The 24,435-nt window shown below is 53.2% G+C and overlaps 1 protein-coding gene across 1 annotated transcript; it reads right to left on the bottom strand.

Annotated features, from left to right (window-relative positions):
- Positions 1-32: 32 nt before the first annotated feature.
- On the bottom strand, positions 33-22,399 carry RAB15 (RAB15, member RAS oncogene family). The gene is made up of 7 exons (XM_056133986.1): positions 22,252-22,399; positions 4,084-4,144; positions 3,269-3,329; positions 2,661-2,738; positions 1,905-1,994; positions 458-523; positions 33-317 (listed from the first exon to the last, which is right to left on the bottom strand). Exons 1-7 carry the CDS (start codon positions 22,373-22,375, stop codon positions 159-161), a joined length of 639 nt encoding a protein of 212 aa, XP_055989961.1. The 5' UTR covers positions 22,376-22,399; the 3' UTR covers positions 33-158.
- Between the last annotated feature and the right edge of the window lie 2,036 nt (positions 22,400-24,435).

Here is a 24,435-nt window from a genome sequence, read left to right as displayed (position 1 = left end):
GGACGGGCTCTGGGTGCAGGGGCTGTGGGCAGAGCTGCTCTGGGGCGAGGCGGGGAGTAGCAGGGTGACAGTGAAGGGAGGGCCGGGCAGAGCCCCCCATCCCCCCGCCACAGGCTCCTGGTGGGATGGGGCTGGTGTGTTTGCTCCTCACAGGACCCTCAGCACCAGCAGGTCTTTGAAGAGTTCACTGGGGCTTCCGGTTTGCCCTCTTCCTCCTCCAGCTCTGCCAAGGCCACCTCATTGCTGGCACGTGTCCGGACACCCTCCAGCTCCTTGCGATGGGCCTGCAGCACCAGCTCCGTCAGCCGTGTGAAAGACTGGGGGATGGAGGACACAGGTTAAGTCTGGTCACCCCGTACGTAGCTGCCCGAGGGTGGGGCTGACTCGGCTCCTGCTTTTATGTGATGTGCCTCCTCCCCCCACCCTCAGCCTCCAGGGCCCAAGCGCTAAATCTCACCTCTTTGATGTTTTGGTTGGTACAGGCACTTGTTTCATAGAAGTCCATGCCGTACTCCCTCGCCAGCTGTGGGAGAAGCACGGCTCTGAGTGGGAGGCTGGGTGGCAGCTCTGAGTGGGAGGCTGGGAGGCTGGGAGGGTCTCTGGCAGTTCCAGAGCAGGCAATCTCCCAGCGGAGATAGGGCCCCACCAGCAAAGGCCAGCGAAGGACTGGGGGAGGCCCCACAGATGCACCCCCCAACACCTCTCCATTTATGTGTCTGCATACACACACAACTCACTCATACCACTCACTCACAGGCACACACATGCACTCATACATGCACACCTACTCAAACACACACAAGCTCACATGCACATAAGCGCATGCATGGACACATTCACATGTGCAGACATATATGAACACATGCACACATATGTGTACACACTCACATGCACACATATACTTACATGCACACACTCACACACACGTGCACGCACACACATACTCACAGGCAAACACAGTGGCTGAGGAGTCGCTGAGGCCCACACACTTGACTGGCTGCTACTTGCCTGCATGTGACCTGGGACAAGGTGCTCAGTGTCCCGAGGCTGCAGCTCTATGGTGGGTTCAAGGGCCGGAGAGTCTCACCACCAAGGAGGTGGGATGACTGAGTAGAGATGCTCATCTCAAGCCAGAGCTCAGCACGGGGCCGTGCATACAGGCGCACTCAAGAGATACTATTCTCCTGGCTGGGTTCGCCTCTCTTGTCAAATTTTTCAATCACCATGAATTCTTTTTTATATCAAAAAGAACCCATTTCATCTGAAGTGCCAATGGAATGATACCATTGACTGAAGAGGGAGAGAAAAGTGTTTTTCTTTTCTCTTTGTTCTTTTTTTTTTCTTTTAGGGCCACACCTGACTGTGCTCAGCTGTCCCGCCTGGATGCTACTTGAACCCTGCAGCCTGTCCCCTATCTCCCTGAACCCCCCAAAAAGCACAGGGGGTTCATCAGAGTGGGGCTGGCTCTTGGCTCCACCTCCCGGGCCTTCAGCCTCTTTCTGCTGTTTGCACGTGTTCTCAAGACCAGCCATCCTCGCTGCCCCCAGGGTCCCCCATGGCATCTTGTCTTATGGACCATGTCCAGGCTAAGGCCAGGGCTGGTGAGAAGGCAGGAAGAGGGGAGCAATGCCTTGATGCCGTTATTAAATTGGGCAGTTGTAGTCGTCTCTCTTCATTAACACTAAGTGACTAATGATGTGCCCTTGAGGGGCCTGGGCCTGGGTCAACTGCTGTCCAAGAGGTCTTTTGTTTGAGGATGGGCCCCATATTTCGTGAAGAACAAAAAGCAAACTCTTACAGGCAGCGCCTTTCCCAAGCCTCTGGGTATGACAGGAGGTGACTGGACCACGATAAAGGAACCCCGGACTGGCTCCACTTGGCTCATGCCAGCCCACTCCACTCACCTGCTGACCCTGTTCTCTCCCCACCTGCCGTTTCTGCTCTTCGTCGGCCTTGTTCCCTATAAGGATCTTCTGGACACCTTCAGGTGCGTACTGTAGACAAAGCATAGGTAGAATGTTGACTGACTGAGGCTTCACCCACCATCTCCCCACAGTGCAACCAGCACAGGCCTCCAGCTGACACCAGGCCTAAGAGCCCAGGGACAGAGGAGGCAGGTGCAGGTGTCCCCAAGGACAAGGGCTGCCTCTGGGGTCCTAGCAAGGTCATGGGGACCACTTAGGGCAGAAGACACTGGTGACTACTGACATTTCCTGGGCCTGGACAGTCGGTATCTGAGCTGGAAAGGACATTGTATTTGAGTCCGGTGGCTCATGAATAAATGAGGAAGGGGGCCTCAGAGTTCGAATGTCTTGCCCAAGATACCACAGCACAGCCACAGACCAGAAGCCCAGCATCACAATTCCACCTGGTCCCAAAATTTCTGGGAGGAAGCTGCTTGCAGAGCAGACTTGGACCTGACATGTTTCCAATGGAGAAATGGCTGGGAGGCCCAGCAGGGAAGAGCGCGGCAGGCAGGGTGTTGTAGCATCTTCCCTGTGTCATCAGGGAGGGCTCGATCTGGGGTGCCACTGGCATGGCTTCCTGGCAGCACTCAGTCGCCACCCTGCCAGCATCTGCCCGCCCTTCCCACCTGGTGCTCCCTTTGCCTCCCGCTCCGAGGCGTCTTCCCCACCCTGCTCCGCCGCGGCATCTCCTACCTCATCCACATCACTGACCCACTTCATGATGTGCTGGTAAGAGCGCTCGCTGCTGATGTCATAGACTAAAAATATTCCCTGGGAGAGGAGAGAGTGACAGGAGTGGTGAGAGCCGCACCCTAAGCCGGCACACTCACTGGCCAGAGGCGGGCATGGCCCCTTCAGTGCTGCTCTACGCTCCCTTCTCCTTCTCCCAGTTTAGCACAAGGACCTCTCACCCCCTTGAAACATCTCCTGCTCTCTCAGATTCCCCAGCCCCAAATACACACACACACACACACACACACACACACACACACGCACACATGCACACATGCACCGCACTGCTGCTTCCCTGATCCATGATGGGACTCTAAGGCTTTGATCTAGGTTCCCAACCTAGGTGGTAGGTGGAACTGGGGATTAGGGTAGGGGATCAGCCCATCATGAGGGAATAAGAGGTGAATAAGGGATCCATGGACCAATGGAAGATTGTCCAGGGGCTCCCCTCTTTTGCAGGCAGTCAAGGGCTCTATTTCAGGGTTCAGCAGCAGTGATATCTCAAACACCCAGTGCGTGGCAGTTTAGTGGCAGCATCCCACCTGTACACCCTGAAGACAAAACCTCACCTGGGCCCGACGATAGTACTGCTTTGTGATGGTCTGATAGCGCTCCTGGCCCGCTGTGTCCCTGGAGCAGAAACCATGCCTCAGGAAAGTGTGGAAGCAGCGGGGAAGGGAGGAGCAGAAGCCCAGAGACCATGGACGCTTACGGGAAAAACTGGGATGCTTCAAGGTGAAACATCAGGGGAGTTTTAGCTTCCTCCCTTACAAGCCATTCCCCTCACTGCCTCCCCTGACAATGGAAACAGGCCTGGCTCTGTGCAGAGATGCTGCTCAAGGCAGCCTGTGGGACCTGCAGAGACCTCAGTTATATGAGCACCAGAAATCCCAACTGTACCTGGGCCTGAGACAACACTCTCTAGCATGCAGCCACAGTGGCCAGTTTGGCTGGCCCTTCACTGTGGGACCTCTGAAGACAGACAGCTCTCCTGGCAAAGGTAGCAGGCCAGAGCCACAGCGGCCCTCTGTGGCTGAGGTGGGAACTGCACCGCACTGTTCTGAGGAATTCTGACCATGGTCCCTGCCAACAATGATGGGGTGTAGTCCCCTCCTCCCTTTCAAGCCACCTGCAATGCAGCACAGTCCCTGGGCAAAAAGCTTTAATCTCAGCCAAACCCACCAAGGGGAAGTTTGATAATTCCTTCTCATTCCTGACTTCTGGTGACTGTGGTCATTCCCATCAAGCGGCTCCCGGGAGCAAGGTCCATGAAACTGCCTCTGTGCATACAAGAGGGGCTCATACCTCAGGCCAAGGGTCTGTGGGCTTCTGCATCTGATGGTGGCAATTAGGGGCCATCCCTGGGCCTCTCCTCCCCACTCACCAAATCTGTATCCGCACTTTGATGCCATCCACCTCTATGGTCTTCATCTTGAAGTCAACACCTGGGGAGAAGGAGAGCAACAGTGAAAGGCCGGGGGGGGGGGGGGGGGGGGGGATGGGGGCGGGGGAGGGGTGGTGCTGCAGGTGAAGGCTATAGCCCAGGGAACACACCCTGGAAAGGGTTTCCTGTGACTGTGGTCTGGCAGAAAGAAGGCATGGGGTAAGAGTCTTCCAGAACCAAATCAGACCCTCAGAAAGTCTTTAGGTTGAAGGATCCCAAGGGATTCTCAAGAGGTCCAGGGACTCTACTGGAAATTCAGTGGCTCAATGCAAGGGCCTGCGATATGGTGCTGCTCAGGCCCTGTGGTGCCAGGATTACCCGGGTCACCCTGGCAGTGCCCAGGGGCCTGTAGGGCTGCTCCCAGTGATGGTCAGGTCTGGGCGTCAGAGCGCCAAGGATGGAACTGGGTTAGGCACATGCACCCTAACTGCTGTACTAGAATCTGGTCTCATCACCCAGGGGTTTTGTTTTGTTTAGTTTTGTTTTTTAGGTTTGTTTGTTTTTGCTTTTTGGGTCACACCCAGTGATACAAGGGGTTACTCCTGGCTCTGCACTCAGGAATTACTCCTGGTGCTCGGAGGACCATATGGGATGCTGGGAATCTAATCCAGGTCGGCTGCATGCAAAGCAAATGCCCTACTCTCTGTGCTATCGCTCCAGTCCCTCATCCCCAGGTTTTGAATGGGCTTTTCCTTGCCTCCTTAAACTGAGAGCAGCCTCAAGTAAAGAGGGCATAGAGGGCGTAAGAGAAAGCAGGAGAACCCAAGCCATGGCTGCCCCCTGTGGTACTCAAATGTCTCACCCTGCTCCCATGTGAAGCATGTACATCTGGAGAGAACAGTTTATCCTGCCTAAAACTTTGGTCCCTGTACCTAGCGCTCTCTCTCTCTCTCTCTCTCTCTCTCTCTCTCTCTCACACACACACACACACACACCCAGTGATACAAGGGGTTACTCCTGGCTCTGCACTCAGGAGTTACTCCTAGCAGTGCTCGGGGGTCGGCTCCATGCAAAGCAAATGCCCTACTCGCTGTGCTATCGCTCCAGTCCCTCACCCCCAGGTTTTGAATGGAACTACACAGAAAGTTCCAGAAGGTCCCAGAGGGCCTGTGCACATAAGCACACACAGAAGCAGACACATAAGCCCTGCAGCAAAGGCAGGACTGATCCAACCCAGTGTGTTGGAAATTGAGCACCAAGCCTGGCCCAGTGAGGAGAAGGCTCATGGTTCCAGTCCTGATGACACTGTGTCTGGGCCTGAGCTTGAATCCTGACTCTAGTACTAAACTAAGCTATGAGCAGAGCCACTGGCATCTCTGAACCTGTGCTTTTGACTCAACAAAAAATGGGGACATTATCTATCACGTTGGAGAAGGACCAAACACATGGTAGATATTGCACAGCACAGCTGCCCTCCTGGCCCAGGACTTTTGGCTGGGATTGGTGCCTGAAAGTGTCAATCAGTGACCAGGGGAGGGGAGAGGCAGGGAGTGTGCATCATAGGCTCAAGCTGTTCATTCCCAGTGCTGGAGGAACTGAGCTCCACAAACTACAGGAAACAAAGGGAGTTGGCAGACCAGTTCAGATCTAAGAGGAATCTGTAGAAAGCTGCAGCAGGAGAAGCCAGCACCCCCAGTGGTAGCTTCTGAGCTGGCACCTGAGTGATGGCAGGGATGGAGACAGAGCTGTCTGGGGTTCTTGTTGGTGTTTTGTTGTGGTTTAGGTAACATGATTACAACAGTGCTGACGTTTATGCTTTCCGTGTACCGAGTTACTACACCTCATCACCACCAAAGGGCCAAAGACCTGTCACAACTGATGTCCTGATGTCACAATATGCCCTGATGTCATCTCGTTTACCTCTTCCTTGTTTTCTCCTATCTTCTTCCCTCATCACTTAGTAACCTCAGTACTGTGGTTAAAGCCCAAGGCTTTGTCATCATTAGATATCGTCCATCCCTTTCTTTGCTTCTTTATATACCGCATCTGAGTGAGATCATCTGGTATTTTCCTGCTGATTTATTTTGCTTAACATGATATCCTCTAGCTCCAGGCAAGTCAGAGCAAACAGCAAGATTTGACCTTTTCTCATGGCTGCACAGTATTCCATTGTTTATATACCAGTGTATGTGTGTGTGTGTGTGTGTGTGTGTGTGTGTGTGTGTGTGGTGCCATTACTGGTTGTTTCTAGTCAGTCCTGGCTTATTGCACAGGGATTACTCCAGCAGAACTTGGGAGACGTCAGTGCTGGGAACCGAACCTGGGCCCTCTCATGTACCGCCTGTGCACTGACCCTTTGGACTCTTCTACAACTACTTCATCCACTCATTTCTCATTGGACACTCAGATTGTTTCCATATTCTGGCTATTGTACTCAGCACTGCAATGAACATGAGTGTGCACAAATCTTTTTGAGCTGTTTTTGTGTTCTTGATATAGATTCAGTAGAATCACTGGGTCATAGGAAGCTATTTTATTTTATTTTATTTTCTGAGAAGTCACCTTAACGTTTTCCATTGAGGTAGAACCAGGAGATGTGTTTATGCCCACCTCTCTAGCCCTAACTGTGCTTGGGTACTGTGTCTAGTAATTCAAGAGCTGTTTCTAAGCTAAATTAAGGTGTTTCTAAGTTAATTAATCTAAAGTCTGAGGGGGCCAGGGAGATGGTTCAAAGCGGCTGGCACACATGCTAAGCATTCAGAAGTCCTGGTTCAATCCTGATTGGTGCTAGGCTGAGTAGCACCATCACCAAAAGTGCCCTCTGGGCCCCCTGGAGCATAATTTGGAAGGCCCTTACCCCCCACCCCCCAAAAAAAGCTGAACTCTTTGAGCACTTCCTGGAAACAGGCACTTGGTCATCATGAAACAATTTTCAGGTGGGAAATCATGGTAAAGGCAGGACTACATCCAGCACAAAGGGACTAGAAACCTCAGCAACAGCCTCATTCCAGCAGGGCATTGGCTCTGCAGCAGGTTATCTTCCCCTTATCCTGACTCCCAGGCTCTACACAAGCACAGACTGAAGTCATCTCCCCCTTTCATCATCCAGAATAACCACCATTGAATAGGGCTCTTGCCTTACATGCAGCCAATCTCGGTTTGATCCCTGCCACTCCATCCCAGTATCCCATCTGATCTCTGAAGAGCCCCATCAGAGAGAGAGAGAGAGAGAGAGAGAGAGAGAGAGAGAGAGAATAAATCCTCAGGAGCTGTGGGAAAGGGCACCTATCTGCCTTGCAAGCCTAGTGCTATGAACTTCTCTGAGCATGGAATCCCTGCGATTCTGCTCTCTGAGACCTGGTACAACTTCGTGTGTTTTGTAATAAATCTAGTTCATCCTCACACGCAAGCCTTTCAGGGCCTTGCTATTTGCCAAGTGGCCCTAAGGGTGGGAGGGGGGAGCTAGAAGGCTTTACTTTATTTCACAATTTCTAAGAGAACTTAACCTCTGGCAGCGCAGAGACAGAAAGGATAGACAGGTCCTGGCTTCACAGGGCTTAGTGGAAGGGAACCAAACCCAGAGAGGTGAAATAGCCAACCCAGCCTTGGGAATCTGGTAAGACACGCAGGAGCCCAGCAAGCCCAGAGATACCACTGAGGCTGGCACACAGGCTTCCCTGTCCCTTGGAGGAGTGGGAGGTACATTGGCTGGCACAGAACCTGAACTAGGCAGCGGTCCTGCCTCCCTGCAGGGTCCTGGAAGGGTTCAGCAGGGATGAAGGCCCCCCCACTTGCCAGGGGCTGCTCTCTACAGAGTGAAAGCCTCTGTGAGAGGCAGGGCGGTGCAATTCCAGCCCTTCTCCCACCCTCTCTTTGTGTGGCCAGAAACTGGGCAGGAAATTCCCCCCACCCACACCCCCCCCCCCCACCTTCCAACCCAGGCCTTACTAACCCCAGAAAAAACCTTCTGGAACGTCTCTGGGAAGTAAATGCTCCCCTGTGTGCTATTCATATACACACATACATGATGGAAGGGAAGAGTAATGAAGAAAGATGAACAGCCCAAGTGGAACCAAAAACTTTCTCCTTTCAGTTCCAGCACAGCCTGGCTGGCACTTGGCTCAGGCCACTCTGCTCCCTCCCCTGCCACCGCACCTGTGCCCCCAACCCTGCTGGTCTCCCCCTGCTGAGCTCAGAGGGCAAAGTCAATCTCTGGCCTCCCTTCAGCTTCCTGCTTCCTGACCTCCTGGGGCTCACAGCTGCTCAGCAAACAGTCATGGAAAACCTGCTTTGAGTCACATGCCTCAAAGCCACAGATAACCCCAGGACCCAGACTTCTTGCTCCCCAGGCCCCTCAGGGGCCCCTCCTCAGTCTCACCCCTCTGATGCTCCATCTCCACTCCCAGGCTCTCCTTACTCTGACTGTTCTCAATCTTTTTAGGGGGGCGGGGAACGGGAAGGGGGAGCTGTATGGGTATATGTCAGAGACTGAGCCCCAGTCCTCACACATGTTCTCGGCCACTGAGCTCTATCTAACCACTCACACTGGCCTTTGGCAGACTATAAGTGGGGTCACTCCCATGGAGCAGCTTTCTCTGTGGGGGATGTCTCTTGGGGAAGGGCAGGGGAGAGGGAGTGTGTGCTGGAACCTTCCAGAAGACAGCAGTAGCATTGGGTGTACCTTCTGTTTGTCCACTTAGGTAGATGGGGGTGGAGGAAGGTGTGGGGGCACTGATTGATTTTTTTTTTCCACTGAAAAGGGGGCAGAAGGCCAAGAGAAGTCTGGACACCTCTGGGCTACACCATTTCCAGGCAGATGCCCAGCATCAGAACCATCCCTGGGAAGGGTGCAGAGCCTGTCAGGGACGCCAGAGCCTGTGCCAGACAGGCAGTTAGGGGATCACTCCTGAGACACAGAGTGCCGAGTAACTTCCTCAGCCTCACACACCCGGTAGCTGAGCCCATGCAGGAAAAAGTCTTTCCATACTCTATGGTTGGGGTGGGGTGGGGTGGGGTGGGGTGGGGTGGGGTGGGAGGCGAGGGGTGGCAGGTTTGGGGGTTGTGCATGCTCCCCCCCCACCATTTCTCTCACCCAGCACCCTGTCCCTGCTCTGGTGTTAGGGAGCCTTGATGCTGTGAGATGCTGGCACACCCAGGCAATTTGCAGGGAGCCCCGTGCCCCCTCAGTATTCCTGCAAAAAGCCTGACTCTCTTCCAGGCACTGAGAACACTCAGCAGTGACAAGCTGGCCAGCCCCGTGCAGCTCCAGCCGGGCCCCAGAGATGTCCACATGCCCCCTCACCCCACACCTGCTGCGCACGGCTCCTCCTGGCTGGAAGCGTCTGAGCAGAGGCTCTGCTCGGGGAAGCAGGCCGGGCCCAGCCTACTCTCTGCAGAGCCGCAGCTCCTGACTTGGACCGGGGACAGGTGACCCAAAGGAAGTCCAGCAGCAGTCCTGCTGGTATCCCCCAAGAGGATCTGGTCAACAGGGGCACCAGGAAGCACCGGCTGAGCCCCTTCTCCACCTGCTCCCTCCTAAAGGTGCAGGAGGGACTGGTCAGAAGGTGAAGCAAGAGGCTGATGGGTTTGTGGAAAAGCATGGACACCCTCAGAGCACAGCCCCTCTTTTTTTGCTTTTTTTGAGGGGGGATTATTCCCCCATATGCTCAGGGATTACTCCTGGATCTGCACTCAGGAAGAGCACAGTCACTTTTTGTTGTGAAGTGGGAGAACAACTCAGGATGGCCTGCCTGCCTGCCGCCCGCCCCAGGCTGGGGAAAGACACATCACTGCTGGGCCTGGGAGGGGGGCTATAAATTCTTCACCTTGTTTCCTACTCCTGGCTGCCTCCTGTTCTGTCTTTCAGCTCCAACCAGACACAAATTACTGAGACATGGACTGTATTTGACGTTTGCTGGGGTTTTTTTTTGTAATTAATTTTGTAATTGTAATTTCAACTAAGGTACACACTTTGCTCATCTGAAATATTTTCAAATTGTGATATCGCTGCATCATTGCCATGGTATGAGAGCACCTCTGTGACCACATGTAGTCTCTTTCTTTTCTTTTTTCATTTTTTAAACAACAGTGACTTACAAAGTTATTGACAGTTGAGTTTTAGGCATCTAATACTTCAACACTAATTCCACGACCAGTGTCAACTTGCCCCCACCAGTGCTCCCAGGTTCCCTCCCCACCCCAACCCCCACTTCATCCCCGCCTGTCAACTTGACAGGCACATTATAAAGCTTCAGTGATTACAGCTTAGATCTCAGGTTTTCAGTGTTGTTGTCTGTGTTTTGTCTAGAAGGCTATAGCGCTCATCCATATCACCAGCATAACTGAAACCCTGAAGCCTGTTCATGCATTACTTCCTGTTCTTTTCTTCCCGCCATGATCTCTTTCCTTCTCTGTCCTTTTCCTCTCTAAACATTGCAGTTAACGGTGATCTAGGCACCCTCCCCCACCCCTTTACTATTGTACATTTATTTCCTCATATCTTGGTTATATAAAATGCTGAATGGTGTTTGTTGTTTTTAAACCTCTGCCTTCCACAGCACAGGGCAGGTATCCAGGCAGTTCCAGAAGTGCCCAGCACCAGAGGGCCCAGGCAGGATTGCACAGTGGCTTAGGACAGGCACTGCTGTCCGACCCCTCGCACACACTAGCAGGAAGATCTCAGTGATACAGCTGTGCCAGGATGCTCTGCACCCCAGAACAGTGACCTTTGAAAGGCACTGGGCTCTTACTCTTTGTCCTGGGCCATCACAGAGACAGGCTGAGGCCAGAGAGATGGGAGAACTGGGGAGGGCTTCCTCCGGGAGCACGAACCAGGCAGAGGAAACAGCGAGCACAATGACTTAACTCCTAAAATCTTTCTTGTTGAGCAGTAAGATGGGGACGAGCCCATCTTACTTCCTGCCTCCCAGACAAGCAGAGGGTTCAGAGACTGTGCAGAGGAAACGAGAAAAGATGATCGTCTCCAGATAGCCCTGGAACCCACAGCAAAGGGGCAGCCCGGGAAACATGTGGGGCAGGAGAGAGACGAGCTGGGCTGAGGTGCATGTGGGACACACTGGCAGGGGCCAAGGTTTAGGCTGCATGATCTCCTGAAGGGCCAGAGAGATGGTGCAGTGGGTAAGGCATGTGTAAGGCAAGCAGCGACCCAGATCTGATCCCCGGCGCTATATGTTCCTCCAAGCCCACCAGAAGTGATGCTTGAGCACAGAGCCAGGAGTAAGCCAAGTGTGCCTCCATACCAAAAGAAGAAAAAAAAACCCAGAGAGGCATGATCATTAAGAGCACCATTATGGGATTCAGAGAGATAATATAGGCGTTAAGGCACTTGTCTTGCATGCTTACATGCAGCCATCCTGAATTCGATCCTGGCACCTCACAAAGTCCTCCAAACACCACCAGGAGTGATCTCTGAGAACAGAGACCAGAGGAAGAGCACCAACGGCTGTATGCCCTGTGAAAAAGGCCGATTGATTCCAATTCCACTGAACAACCAGTCCTGTGTGGTCTTTCCTGGGAAAGCTACTTGACAGAACTCTGCCTCATTTACTTCATCTGGAAAATGGACATGATCACCCTTGATGTGAGAGAATCCTTGGGAGGATTATGAGACAAGTTCCAACACAGCTTCACTAAATGTCACCTCTCTTTTGCTTAGGAGAGAGTTAGATTAGGGAGCCTGGGGTGACAGCTTGGGAATGGAAACAAGGAGGGGCACCAGTTAAGAGGAAGAAAGATGATTAAAGAGGAGAGACACAGAGCCAGCAAAGTATTTCAACAAAAGGTCAGAGGGCTGGAATGTAGCCATCTTAATGGGTGAGGGCTCCAGTTCAATCCCAGCACCACAAAACGAAACACACACATACATACAGGAAACACATACAAGAGAGGGACCCAGAGAGATAGTACAGTGGGCAAGGTGCATGTCCAGAGTCAGAAGTAAGAAAGCAGCTCAAGCACTGCCGGGTAGGTACCACTTCCCCACCCAAACCCATTCCACTCCATTATACCCAAGGGGGAAAAAAAAGAAGAAAATCCTCCCTTTTTCCTCTGGGACTCAGATATCCCCATATCTGCAAAGCTAGGGGTGCACGTGGGCAGGCTTGCGCTCCAAGGGTTAACTTCGGGTGTGTCCTGTCAAGTGGCAAGTGCCACAAGTGTCAAGGAGGAGAGACAGTGTGACTGAGCCTCTTCATTAGCGATGAGATGCCCCAAGGAAAAACTTAATATACCTGAAACCTGAGGGGGACACCCAATCCTCAGAGCCCCGAGGGCTCCAGTTACCAAGATGGGAGCCCAGGGAGGCGGTCCCCCTCCACCCAGAGAGCAGCAAGGGCCTTAGTGTGGAGGCTGGGGTGTAGGGACCCCTCAAAGACATCTTCCTGGGCAAGCCCAAAGCATGATTTAAGGCAAGGCAGACCCTGTGGGGAGCTGGCACATAACTACACACCCCAATGTCCCCCACAGAAGGCCCCTCCCATCGGCCCCTCATCCCTACTTCAAAATTCCCTTCTCTTAGTGAAACACTTCTCAAGAGACATCAGTGACATTAGTGACATCTCCCCACTATCTCAGCAGTAAGAGAGGGCAGGAATGAAGGCAAATAACAGGGAGGAAAGGTGGCAAAGGTGGAGAGAACTCAGAGCAGCGCTTCTCACTCTCCCAAACACGGCCCCTTCCCACCTTGTTTCTCCTTGTGGTCCCCCGTCCTACTACTAGGCCCCCTAGACTCGTTTATTTGGAATATCTGGTTTATTTGGTTTATTTGGAATATCCTGGGGGTCTGGCTGAGAAATGCTGTTCTGGGCCTCTGCCCCCCAGGTCCTGTCCCCCAATCGAGTGAGGGTGGAGAGAGGGCAAAGCCCCTCGCCTGCTACCTGCTGCCTCCCTCATCCTTCTGGAGGCTGAGAACTTGGTGCTCACAGTCTTCGGGCACCGACAGCAGAGGCCTTCCTCTGGCCCAGCGGCAGACTGGCCGTCCCTCTTGCTGACCTCACCCTAGTGAGCAAGGTGTGCAGGGCTCTGAGCTAACGCCTGAGTCAGCCTGCACCAGGCAGTGCGGGAAGGATGGAGGTGGAAATCCAGGAACCCAGAGGCAGGCCTGCTCTTTGGCAGACAGGAACCCCAGGTTCTCACTCAGAGGGACCCAGATCTATTTAGTCCACTGCCCCCTTTACAGAAACAGTTACTCAGTACCTTCCTGGAGATCTAACTCTCTAAGCAAACACAAAGCAGTCCATCCCCCATAACTGCATAGAGCCCAGTACCACCCTCTGAAATAATCCAGCACCTTCTTAGGGGGATTTCCCACTTTGGGAAAGAGTGTTTTAACTCAAAGGCCACATTTTCATTTTGAAGGCACTGAGTCAAAGAAGCTGCTTCCCCCCACACACACAAAGATGGGATGTTTCAGAATGGGGCCCTGCCATTCCTGTCTCTATCTAGCTAGACAGAGGCATACATTCCCCTGTGCGCGCGCGCGTACACACACACACACACACACACACACACACACACACACGCGTGCATACACACATACATACGTACACAGGCACAAACACATACATGCACATACCTGCAAATATGCACATACACAGTCTTCATGTGACAGGACAATGGGGATCAGGGTTCCTGACAAGTCTGTCACCTTCACACAAAGTCTAGGTTGGAGGGAAAACAGGTCTCAGTGTCTGGGCCTTTGGGCGCCCCACTCCTGAGTTCTCAAGTATGAGGTGGTCCTAGGTTATGCCAGCAGCCAGGCTGAGCTGATGGGCATGATCTGCCACCAGGGGTGACCCTGAGCTAAAAGAAGTGAAGAGGTGAGTCTCAAACAGTAACCCCCTCCTCTCTACATTAGCCAAAGAGGATCCCCAGCACTCAGGGAGCCTGGGTTCCACTTCTCCTATGTCTGAACTTCTCTGGTCAGCATCTGGAAGAAGCTCCAAGCTTCTGGAACAGTTGGCCCTTTGCAGAACCCTTCCCTCCTCTCACAGGAGTTCCCCCAAGAGGTTCCTCATAGGTTCACATCTGAATTACCCACTATCTCCTATCTCCCAAAAAAAAAAAACCACTACATCTCCCCTCAGGAAAGAGCAAAAGGCCTCTAGGAGGGAAGGGAGCAATAGTATAGTGGATAGGGCATTCGCCTGGCATAAAGCTGACCTGGGTTTCATCAGCACCCCATATGGTCTCCTGTGCACAGCCAGGAGTGATCCCCGTGCACAGAGCCAGGAGTAAGCTCTGTGTACCACTAGGCATGCCCCCTCAAAAAAGGTGTGGGGCTATAGGAAAATGCTTGCATGCATTTATCCCTGCAAACAAACTCATTCTAAAAAACTGCTCTCAGATTGCCCACTATGTGCCAGGAACTGAGTAGGTGCTCACAGAGATACCTGCAAATGATAATACAGAAAGCCTTGCCTTTGGAGAACTGCTATGCTAGTGGGGAGAGCAGGTATGAAATAAGCAAACAAATCATTGCTGAGAAGAATCTGTGCTAAGAGGAAAGGCAGAATGACAAAGCATGAGTGGCAATGTGCAAGTTACTTTGGACTGACTGCTCAGTGAAGATGCTTTATTTTATTTTTAAAGAGTGGGGGGAAAGCATTCCCAGCAGTGCTCAAGGGCCGTTCCTGTCTCTGTGTATAGTGCTTGGGGGACTGTATGTGGTGCTGGGAACCGAACCCAGGTGAGTTGCATACAAGGCAAGTGCGTTCACCCTGTATTATCTTTCTGACCCCATCAATCAAGACATTTTAAAGGAGGTGAGTAACATCTGAACTGCGATCAAAATGACAAGACAGGCAACAGGTGCCAACAGATTGAACTGCCGAAGGATCAGGGCCCAGGCAGGGAAGCAGCAAACATCTCTCAGGCAGTTAAACACCAGAGAGAAAAGGAAGAGGGTCCGGTATTCTTTCTCAGAGAGGGACTGCAGAATAAGCTCTTCCTCTCACATCTCCTGGTTTCCCACCATCATAGGAGCCTCTTTATGCGCACACATGTACACACACACACACACACACACACACACACACACACACAGAGTTGTTTGGGTCCTCTAATCTGAAGAAACTTACACCAAGAAACTTCTCAAATCCTAGCAAGGCCAAGTTGGGGATTCCTCACCCCAGCTGAATGAGCTCTCTATTGACAAGCTCACGAGTCTAAAACACAGCACGGCACTGCCTAGAGCAGATGCACAGAGCAAATGTTCAGGAAACATCCATTCCTCCCCTCGGTCACACACACCCACCTCTCACAGCCTGTGCCACAGAGCCTTGTGCTCTGGCCTCTCCCCTGAGCAGGCTGCTGGGGGGTCAGCAGGAACGCACCCCTTACACCACCTTCCCCCTCTTCCCAGGATCATGTTGACAGGCAGCAGAACATTCTGGCAGAAGGAGCTAGAACTGAGAAACTCAGGAGAAAAACCTCCTGGAGGACATGAGGTGTCCAGACACATTTGTCCTCACACAAAACCCACCAAGCAATCTCCTAGGAAGGACAGAACTGAACTTCAGCCAGTACAGCCATGATCTGGTCACTGTCAGCTGGCCCAGCCAGACATGAGAGTGGTAATTCCACTCATTTGTGGAGTATAAAACAACATAACATGAGGCTGGTACCTAAGGATAGTAGATACATGGGACAGGTAGATTGCTCCATAGCTGGAAGCCTGCCTCATGAGCAAAGGGGAGAGAAGGCAGCTGGAATAGAGAAAGGATCACTAAGAAAATGATGGCTGGAGGAACGGGTCGGGATGGGAGATGTGTGCAGAAAGTAGATAAAGGACCAAACATGATAACCTCTCAGTATCTGTATTGCAAACCACAATGCCCGAAAGGAGAGAGAAAGTATGGGGAATATTGTCTGCCATAGAGGCAGGGGGAGGGTGGGAAAGGGGGGAGTATACCGGGAATATTGGTGGTGGAGAATGTGCACTGGGATGTGCACATGTGGAGGGATGGGTGACTGATCATTGTGTAATTGTAACCCAAACATGAAAGCTTGTAACTATCTCACAGTGAGTCAATAAAATTAAAAAAAAAAGTGGCAGTTCCAAATTTCAGGGTGTTTTCTGCAGCACCTGCTTCTCCATCTCTTGTGCCCTGGGGGCAGAGGGTTGTGTCCCTACTTTGTCTTCAAGACCCTACTCAAATATTCCTTCTTTAGGGAAGCCTTCACGTTCCTCTGTCCCTTCCTGTGACTCGGCGGTGTTTCCACACGGCTCTGGCATCATACCTCAATCCCAATCATCTGTCTCCAAGCTCCCAGCACAAACAGCATCTGACTCATTTCATGTTCCTGCTGCCTGAGGAAAGGCAGCTCCTACTTACTTGTGTTATAAATGAAAGAAGACAGGAAGGGGTGCATGAGTGAGGAAACGAGTGGATGCACGAGGTCAGAGCACCCAGGAGACAAGTTATTGGGGGAAAAGCGTTCATGGTGGGGAAGAAGCAATCAGGGTGTCACCCTGTGCAGCCCATGGAGGTTCAGTCCTCTCAGACATCAGCGTTCTGCACAGAGTTCTTAGCACAGCTAATGGGACCATCACAGGAAGGTAACTTTTCGTCTCACCAGCAAAAGACTTGCAGCCAGACTCCTCAGGTCCTGACTCTCCCTGAGGGCAGGCAGAGCCCTTAGCTGGGGTGGAGGAGGCCCTTAGGCTCACAGAAGGGAGGACCTGCTGGGCACTCCTTGGAAGGGCCTTCTAGAATGAGCAAAGACATGTCCACAGTCAGAGTAGAGAATCTGAAGGCAAAGACACCACTCAAGTCTTGCCCGGCTGCATGCATGCCCCTGCACTGGGGTCTCAGTTTCCCTTTTTACCAGAGTAGCTGCTAACTAAGCCTTTCCTTCTTGGTGGGAAAAACTAAATGTCTAGGAAGTTCTGTGGCTCTCTGGACAAAGCACTTGAATTGGCACAAGAGCCAAGGCAAAGTCAGAGACCTGGGCAGAAAGCTGGCCAGGTCAGCGGGCACTGATACTATATTACACAAGGAGGCATTCTGAGAAGAGCTGGCAATCGGGGGAGAAGAGGAACGGCCAAATATCGATTTTCCTCTTACACAGCTCGTCTCCAAGCTGTCTGGGAAGGAAGGAGGAAGGAGCAGAGGCTGCAGCTCAGCATTGTTAGGGGCGTATACAGAGCTATGGAGGTGGCTGGGCTGAAACCAAACCCTCTAAGGGCTCCAGAGCCATTGCCGGGGTTCACATTTTTGAGTCAGGGGATGGTAGGAGTGGGGGTGTGAGATAGAGAGCTGGCACAGACCCATGCCTTGAGGCACCCCATCTTCTCAGGACACCTCTCTTCACTTCTCACCCTCTTGCTAGCTCATACTTCATGCCCAGATACTTCACGACCTTATACTTCATGGCACAGAAAGAGGCCTGAAGCCTCCCCCGCAGGGCCTCCCTGGAAGGCGCCTGGTGCTTGATTCCTGACTGTCTGGTTTACTGCCGCCACACCACAGGGACCAGAGCTCGATAGTCTCAGTGACAGTGCCTGAGGTGTGTTGGGGATGACCTCAAAGCTCTTCACTGAGAGTTTCTTCATCTCCAACTTTCATAAGAATGATGACAGAAGCTACCATTGTATGAAGGGATCTGTCAAGGGCTTTGGATTCTTTAGCCTCTGGAATCTTCACAAGGACCTTTGAGAAAGATTTCATTGGGATCTTCAGTTTACTGTGTGACAGGACACAGAGACTAAAGGGCCTAAAGATCAGCTGGTTCCCCTTCTCCTCCTTTCCACTCCCCATTTCCCACCTCCCTTCCTTTCTGGGATTCTCACCTCCCTTCCTCTCTTTGGGGTTTGGGAACAGGTGGTAAGAGACCTCACACCTCCCAGGCTGCCCACGGCTGAGGCTTCCCAGGAAGTGAGGCACTGGCCTGGACTCAGTCCAGACTTGCCTAGTGTGCCCACAGAGCCTGGAGGGGACCCACATACCGCAGGACCTTGGGGTCCACGTTTCATTCTTAGATCACTTGATTTCCAGCTCAGCTCTGTCTCTGCTTTCCACAGCCAAGTCTCTCCCAATCCCTTCATCCTCCACAAACCCTGGCCCGGGGCAGCCACAGCCAGTTCAAACAGAATTTCCCAGAAAGGTGACACCACAACAGCAAACTCTCCTGTGCTGGAGAAGGCAGCCCTGCAGCACAGCAGTTCAACCCGTCTAACCAGAATGCCCCGGGCTGCAGCCTCCTCAGAATCCCGCCCTGCACACAGAGACAGACCAGGTAGCAGCTCTAGAAACACCAACTCACAGACCTGGCCAGCACTTCAGCTTCCATTCATGGCTTACATGTCCCTCCCAGCTACACACACAAGGGCCCCTTCATAGACATGTCCCTGTAGGATGAGCCACTGTCCTGCCTGGCAGGCCACAGGGGCCCTTTCAGAATGTGCCACGTCACTGACGGGCCTGAACCTGTCTGGTTCTGGAGCAGAAGGAGCATGGGTGCCTGTGTGGAGTTGTGTGTTGGTGCCACAGGAGAGGGTGGGAATGGAAAAGAGAGGACACCGAGTGGTTTCCACTAAACAAACTGCCACAGGCCTCATCCTGCTTTCCGTTTTCATCCCCTCATGCAGCCAATACCCTGGGTGCCATTGCCACTATGTCATTCCCTCGGAAACTACCAGGTGAGGCTCGAGTCCGGCCTCCTTAAACCTGGCCCTGAAAGCCCATTGTGAAAGTCCCTGGAAGCCCTCTGTGCACGGCCCTGGAAGCCCACTGCACACGACCCTGGAAGCCCACTGCATACAACCCTGAAAGCCCTCGGCGCGCTGCTCTGGAAGTCCTCTGCACACGACCCTGGAAGCCCACTGCACACAACCCTGGAAGCCCACTGCGCACCTCCCTGGAAGCCCTCTGAACACCGGGCCCAAGACCCTCCCATTCATTTTACAATACGGTTAGATGTGTCCTGTCCTGTATGAGACCGGTGAAAACAAAGAGGAATAGATTTGGTCTCACCCTCAAGGCATTTAGAGTTTGGGAGACAAAGCAATGTCCTCACTCTCCCCTTAAAGTCTTCCTTGTGTTCCAGCTAGACTGCCCAGAGGCCCATGAATGAGCACCCACTGAATTCCCACCTCAGTCATGTCTGCTCCTGACTCCATCTGCTTCCTCCCTAACAGGAACCGAGAAGCAACCTACGCTGGAAGGCCTGCCTTCAGCCTGCCTTCCCCAGCCCTCCCAGCTGCCTCTTCTCCCCCAATGGGTCCATTCCACATCATTTAGAATCAGGTAACAGCCATGGAACCCAACACACACACACACACACACACACACACACACACACACACACACACACTGTAATAATGATGGTCAGCATCCATTCTCTGCACAGAAGAGCACTTCCCCAAATGCTCTCACACAGACTATCTCACTATGGCCCGAACTCCTTCTAGCCTGTGTCTTGCCTTCCCCACTAGACAACTATCTCCTGTGGAAAGGAAAAGGTGGACAGCAATATCTCCAAAATCTTTGTACTAGATGCTCAATTAATTGAACTCAGGAAACAGCCAAGCACATGAGGGCCATGCTGACTTCCCACCTCTGCACCGGGGTCAGCCGGGCTCCATGAGGAAGGGAGGCCAGGCGCTTAGATCCAGCTCAGGCTGCCTGCTCTCCTGCCAGTGAGAGAGAAGGGGGGACCATCAGGGCCTGCCCTCACTGGACAGTCTCCTCGTTGCTCCCTGGCAGCCCATCCCTGGCATATCACAGGCTTTCAGAGTCAGTGGCATAAATGGGACAGCAAAGGTATGCTGGCATCAGTATTTAGCAGCCCACTCCAAGAATCTGACCTCTGCCATGGCAGTCATTGGTGAATGGCCACGTGTCCCCCATTCAAAAAGCAGCTCCGGTCATCTTAGACAAGGAGCATCGTGAGCATAGCCACACATGTATTAATCATCTTGGAGTGTCCAGGTCCTGGCACTGAGCCTAGCAGAGGACACAGTGCTAGGGGGAAGGGACAAACCCATAATATGACTGGGTGAGATCCACTCTTTGGGCTCCTTGATCTGTATCTTGGCTGCCCCTTCCAGGTCTGTGGGAAGCTTTCTGCATCCCCGAAGGCAAAGTTTTTCTTGACCATCCAATTCTCTCAGTCTTGATAATTGCTGTACAGCAGGGAAGCTTCAGATAAGAGTGAATTAGGTGAGTTCATAATACTCAGTAGGGTGGGGAGAGGCATTCTGTCTTTTCCACAAAGTCTAACCTGACCCCTAAATAGTACTCTAAATTGTGCTCTGTCTCTTGAAGAAAGGGATGGACCCCCCTCCCCATACACACACCCCACCCCACGTGCGCTTACACAAACACACAAACACACACACAGAAACTGAGAAAAAGCACTATTCCAGCCACTAGACAAAAGCCCTGAGAGTAGCAGAGAGGCAGGGTGCTCCCGACTTTCCCCCACTGAGTTCTGGGACTCTCCTCTGTCACAGAGGCTGATGGCATGGGGAACACAGTGCCTTTACCTGGGTGCTAGTAAGTTGTTAGGATGGGAGAAGCCCAGGAACCCTGAGTCCTGTGCTTGGGGAGGGAATGGGGAGCACAAGCTTCAAGGGCTATTTTTGTATTTTAGAAACAACAGCCTTATTTTCTGTCCATGGGAAGGGGACGTGTGTCTCTTGCTAACACCCCAGTAGGAGTCCAAGAGCATTGAAAATGAGGGACCTGGGGCAAGCTTTCAGGTAAGCCCTAGGACTGGAAATGAAGTCTGCTGGCTATCGTGACCTGAGGCAGCCCCCACCCTCTGCTGTGAGCTCAGATCTCCAGATATCTGGCCTGGCCCCCAAAATAGTCACCGCACGTTTCCTTGGGTGTTAACCTGCTGCACTTTGTCCCCAAGACTGTGACCTGTCCTCATCTCCCATCTGGCTCCCCGACCACTCCCTGGCTTTTCCCCCAGCCTTTTCCCAACACCCCCTCCTAGAGTGACCTCCCCCCAACACATACTCCAGAAGGTTTGGTCTCACCCCGTACTCATCTCTGAGATGTCTTGCACCCAAAGATAAGCCTCCTAAGACAAGGCACCACAGTCACCCCCATTCCACAGACAGGGAAGTCAAGCCTTAGTGATATTTAAGGCTACCTGCTCCCAAGAGAGGTTTCTACAGCTAACAACAAAGACTGCCTCTTCTCTGTTCCTGTTCCTGTTCTCCTCCTCCTCTTCCTTCTCCTCTCTTCTGGCATGGAGTGTGTTGGGGGAGGGAGAGCCTCAAGACAGTTTGCCAAGATGTCAGAAGTGGGTGGGATTCTCTCACCTTGGGCCTCCCAGAGGAGGTAGGGGGGATAGAGAGAGAGAGAGAGAGAGAGAGAGAGAGAGAGAGACCCTGTCAAAGCTGAGTCACCCACCCCTCCCCAGAAGGGTCCCTGCCCAGGGGTTCTAAGCAGGGCTCAGCTCCACCAGAGCACATTGGAATCTCCTGCAGCTGACTCCCTGCTCTGGGATGGTCCCAAGCTTTTTCCTCCTACACAGTCCCTGGGGGAGGAGTGCTGGGGCTCTGCGGTAGAGCATATGATGGCATGTGCCAGCCCTTGGGTTCGATCCCAGCATCGCAAAAACAAACAAACGTGTGCACCCAGCAAACCTGGGACTGACTGCCCGCCACCGGGGCCGTGATGGGCCTGTCTCAGCCTCTTCAGCTCCTGGGAATGTCCCACCTTGCTTATCTGGTGTACCTTCACAGCTGTCAGCTGTCCCCAGACATACCTCAGCTGCTTTGGCACCTCATTTTACTCCCCCTCCTTCTTCCTCCAAGCTGGGCACCCCATCCCGAACCCCTCTGCCTAGTATGAGCCTTACTTCCCCTCCCCCGCTCCACTTCGGGGTCTAGAGATGTCATTTCAGAGGCTCTGGTGCCCACTGCCCCAGCTCTGCCTTAGTGGAGCCTACACCCGCCCTGGTTCTAGGGCGTGCATGGGAGGGGGGCTCCCAGCGGAAGGCCGGAAAGCCCCTCCCCCACCAGGCACCGAGAGCAACAGGGACCCCCTCGTCTCCAGGAACAGACGCTCCAATCCCAGGCCCGTGCCCCTCTCCCCGGGGTTCATTCCCTGGCCCTGGTCTCGCGCGCCGCCGGGGGCCGGGTGCGGGCAGGGGGCGCGCGGCGGGCAGGGCGGACCCCCAGCGCCTTACCGATGGTGGAGATGTGCGACGAGTGGAACTCGTTGTCGGTGAAGCGACACAGCAGGCAGGTCTTGCCCACGCCGGAGTCCCCGATCAGCAGCAGCCGGAACAGCACGTCGTACTGCTTCGCCATGGCGCGGGGCCGGCGGGGCCGGCGGGGCCGGCGGGCCGGCTGCGGGCGCGGGCGGCGGGTTCAGCCCCGCTCGGCCGCTGCCATCGCGCGGGCCCGCGCGCAGCTCGCGGGAACCGGGGCTGGAGCCGGGGCTGAAGTCGGTGCCGCGCGGCGCGGGGAGGAGGAGCGCCCCCGCCCGCCCTGCCCCTGCGCCGCCCAGACCGGGGGCGGGAGCGCGCTGGGGGCCCAGGGACCCCGCGGCGGGGTGCGGCCGACCCACCCCCGCTGCGCCGGCACCCGGGGCACCCGCGGGGGACACACTTTTTGTTCCTCAGCAGACGTTCTGCAGATGGGGGTCGGGGGGGGGGGGTCGGGATGAGCGCCCACCTGCCCACTGATGCCAAACTCAGCTTTGGGGTGTCCTTACGGCTCCCCAAATCCCATCATCCCGATTCTAACCCAGCTAACTCCCGCCCCGCTGCGGGAGCCTGGTTAACCCTACTCATCACCTGAGCTCTGCCCAGGGAGCCAAGGCCTCTATCAGTCTGGATGCAAATTCCCCTCTCTGCTCTTGAGGGTCCCCAGGAACACGAGGTGTGTGGCTAGAATGCTCTCTTGCTATCTGGCTTCCCTGCAACCCCGGGTGACTGTGTGCCCCACCTTCCCCCCCCCCACACCCTCTGAGCTCCGCTGCAGTTTTTCTTTAAACTGGGGGCGGCAGCGGCGGGTGTGGGGGTGTGTGTGAAAAGAGAGGTGATCATAAAAACATTTCCTCATGCAAAACCCTTTGTAAATGTGGGGCCTGGTGGAAGTCTCTGGTTTGAGTCGAATGTGTGGCGATCAAGAAGCCAATATATTTTTTCCAGGTAATTGTGTGTATGCCAAAGTCGGCTATGGTGTATGCCAAAGTCGCCCAAGAATGAATGGACTCTCCGGACTTAATTCCCTGCCGGCTGAATGAGTTAGCACTTAGAGAGGCCGGTAAGTAGTCCCAGGAGACTAGAGAACTGACTGCTTCCTTCCTAAAATGAATATTTGGGGAAAAGCAAGCTGAGTAAAGGGATGAAGTGTGTTGTGTCCTGCGACTGGTTTGGGACTGGTTACAGGAAGTCAACAAGAAAAGTGGTAAGTTGACTTGATTTGAATGATTATATTACAAACAAAGTTATATTGGGGCAAAGTTTAAAATAAAAGGGGGGAAATACTGATAGCTAGTTTGATTACATCAAAGACTACAGAAACGGACCCTGGGGGCTCCGTTGAGGTTTCAGGGGTGTTGGTGCCAAGGGTTCCAGGTTGGACATATTCAATCTCAGGTCCTGTTCCTCTATTCACCGGCTCTGCAACCTTGAGCACTCAACTCTGTGCCTCAGTTTCCTCATCTGTAAAGTAGGGATGGCCTTTCAGTATTGGAATAAGGTTTGGCGTATAAGGGAAGCACTTGTCATAAGAACTGGAGAGATAGCTTAAAGGGCTAGAGCACAGGATTTGCTCATGGGAGGCTCTATTTCAATAGAACAATGTAAATCACAGAACTGTGAGTAGCTCCTGAGGCCCACTGAGTGTAGCCCAGAAACCAAAAGGAAAAAGAAAGCAAGCACCAGCAACATGTGAATGTGAATGTGGGGGGCAAAGCCAGGCATTTGTGTTTTCGGGCTAAGTGACTCTCACAGGTAGTTGGGCATGTCTTCCAGGATGCCCCCCATTGATCTTCCTTTACTCCATCACACAACCCAGAACTACAGAGGCAACTCATTCTCCCCCCCTTGGTCTTGTCAGCTGCTAGGCATGGATCTGCACAGCATCATCATCACCTGATGGGAGGCTCTTTTAGTGCCTCTTTGATTGCAGAAGGGGTTGAGGGTGGGAGATGGGGAAGTAAGCAAACTGAGGGATGGGTTCCTAGTCTCAAAGGGAATTTCACTTTGAAGGAAATTTTTCCTCAGCAGTACAGGGAAGGCCTGGAGTTTCTTTTCTTTTCTTTTTCTTTTTTTTTCCTTTTTGGGTCACAACCAGTGATGCATAGAAGGGCTCGTGCGCTCATCATATGGGATGCTGGGAATCAAACCCGGGTTGGCCAT

Source organism: Sorex fumeus, unplaced genomic scaffold, assembly GCF_029834395.1.
Source record: "Sorex fumeus unplaced genomic scaffold, SorFum_2.1 ptg000098l, whole genome shotgun sequence".
In the NCBI taxonomy this organism is placed as follows: domain Eukaryota; kingdom Metazoa; phylum Chordata; class Mammalia; order Eulipotyphla; family Soricidae; genus Sorex; species Sorex fumeus.
The sequence above is the reverse complement of the archived record's forward strand: the minus strand, read 5'-3'. Positions and strand labels throughout refer to the sequence as shown.

Coding starts and splice junctions, on each gene's coding strand:
- RAB15 (XM_056133986.1), bottom strand. CDS start 22,375: ATGGCGAAGCAGTACGACGTGCTGTTCCGGCTGCTGCTGATCGGGGAC. Junction 3,330..4,083: donor AAAGTGCGGATACAGATTTG/GTGAGTGGGGAG, acceptor TTTCTGCTCCAG/GGACACAGCGGGCCAGGAGC. Junction 524..1,904: donor GGAGAGAACAGGGTCAGCAG/GTGAGTGGAGTG, acceptor CTTCTCCCACAG/CTGGCGAGGGAGTACGGCAT.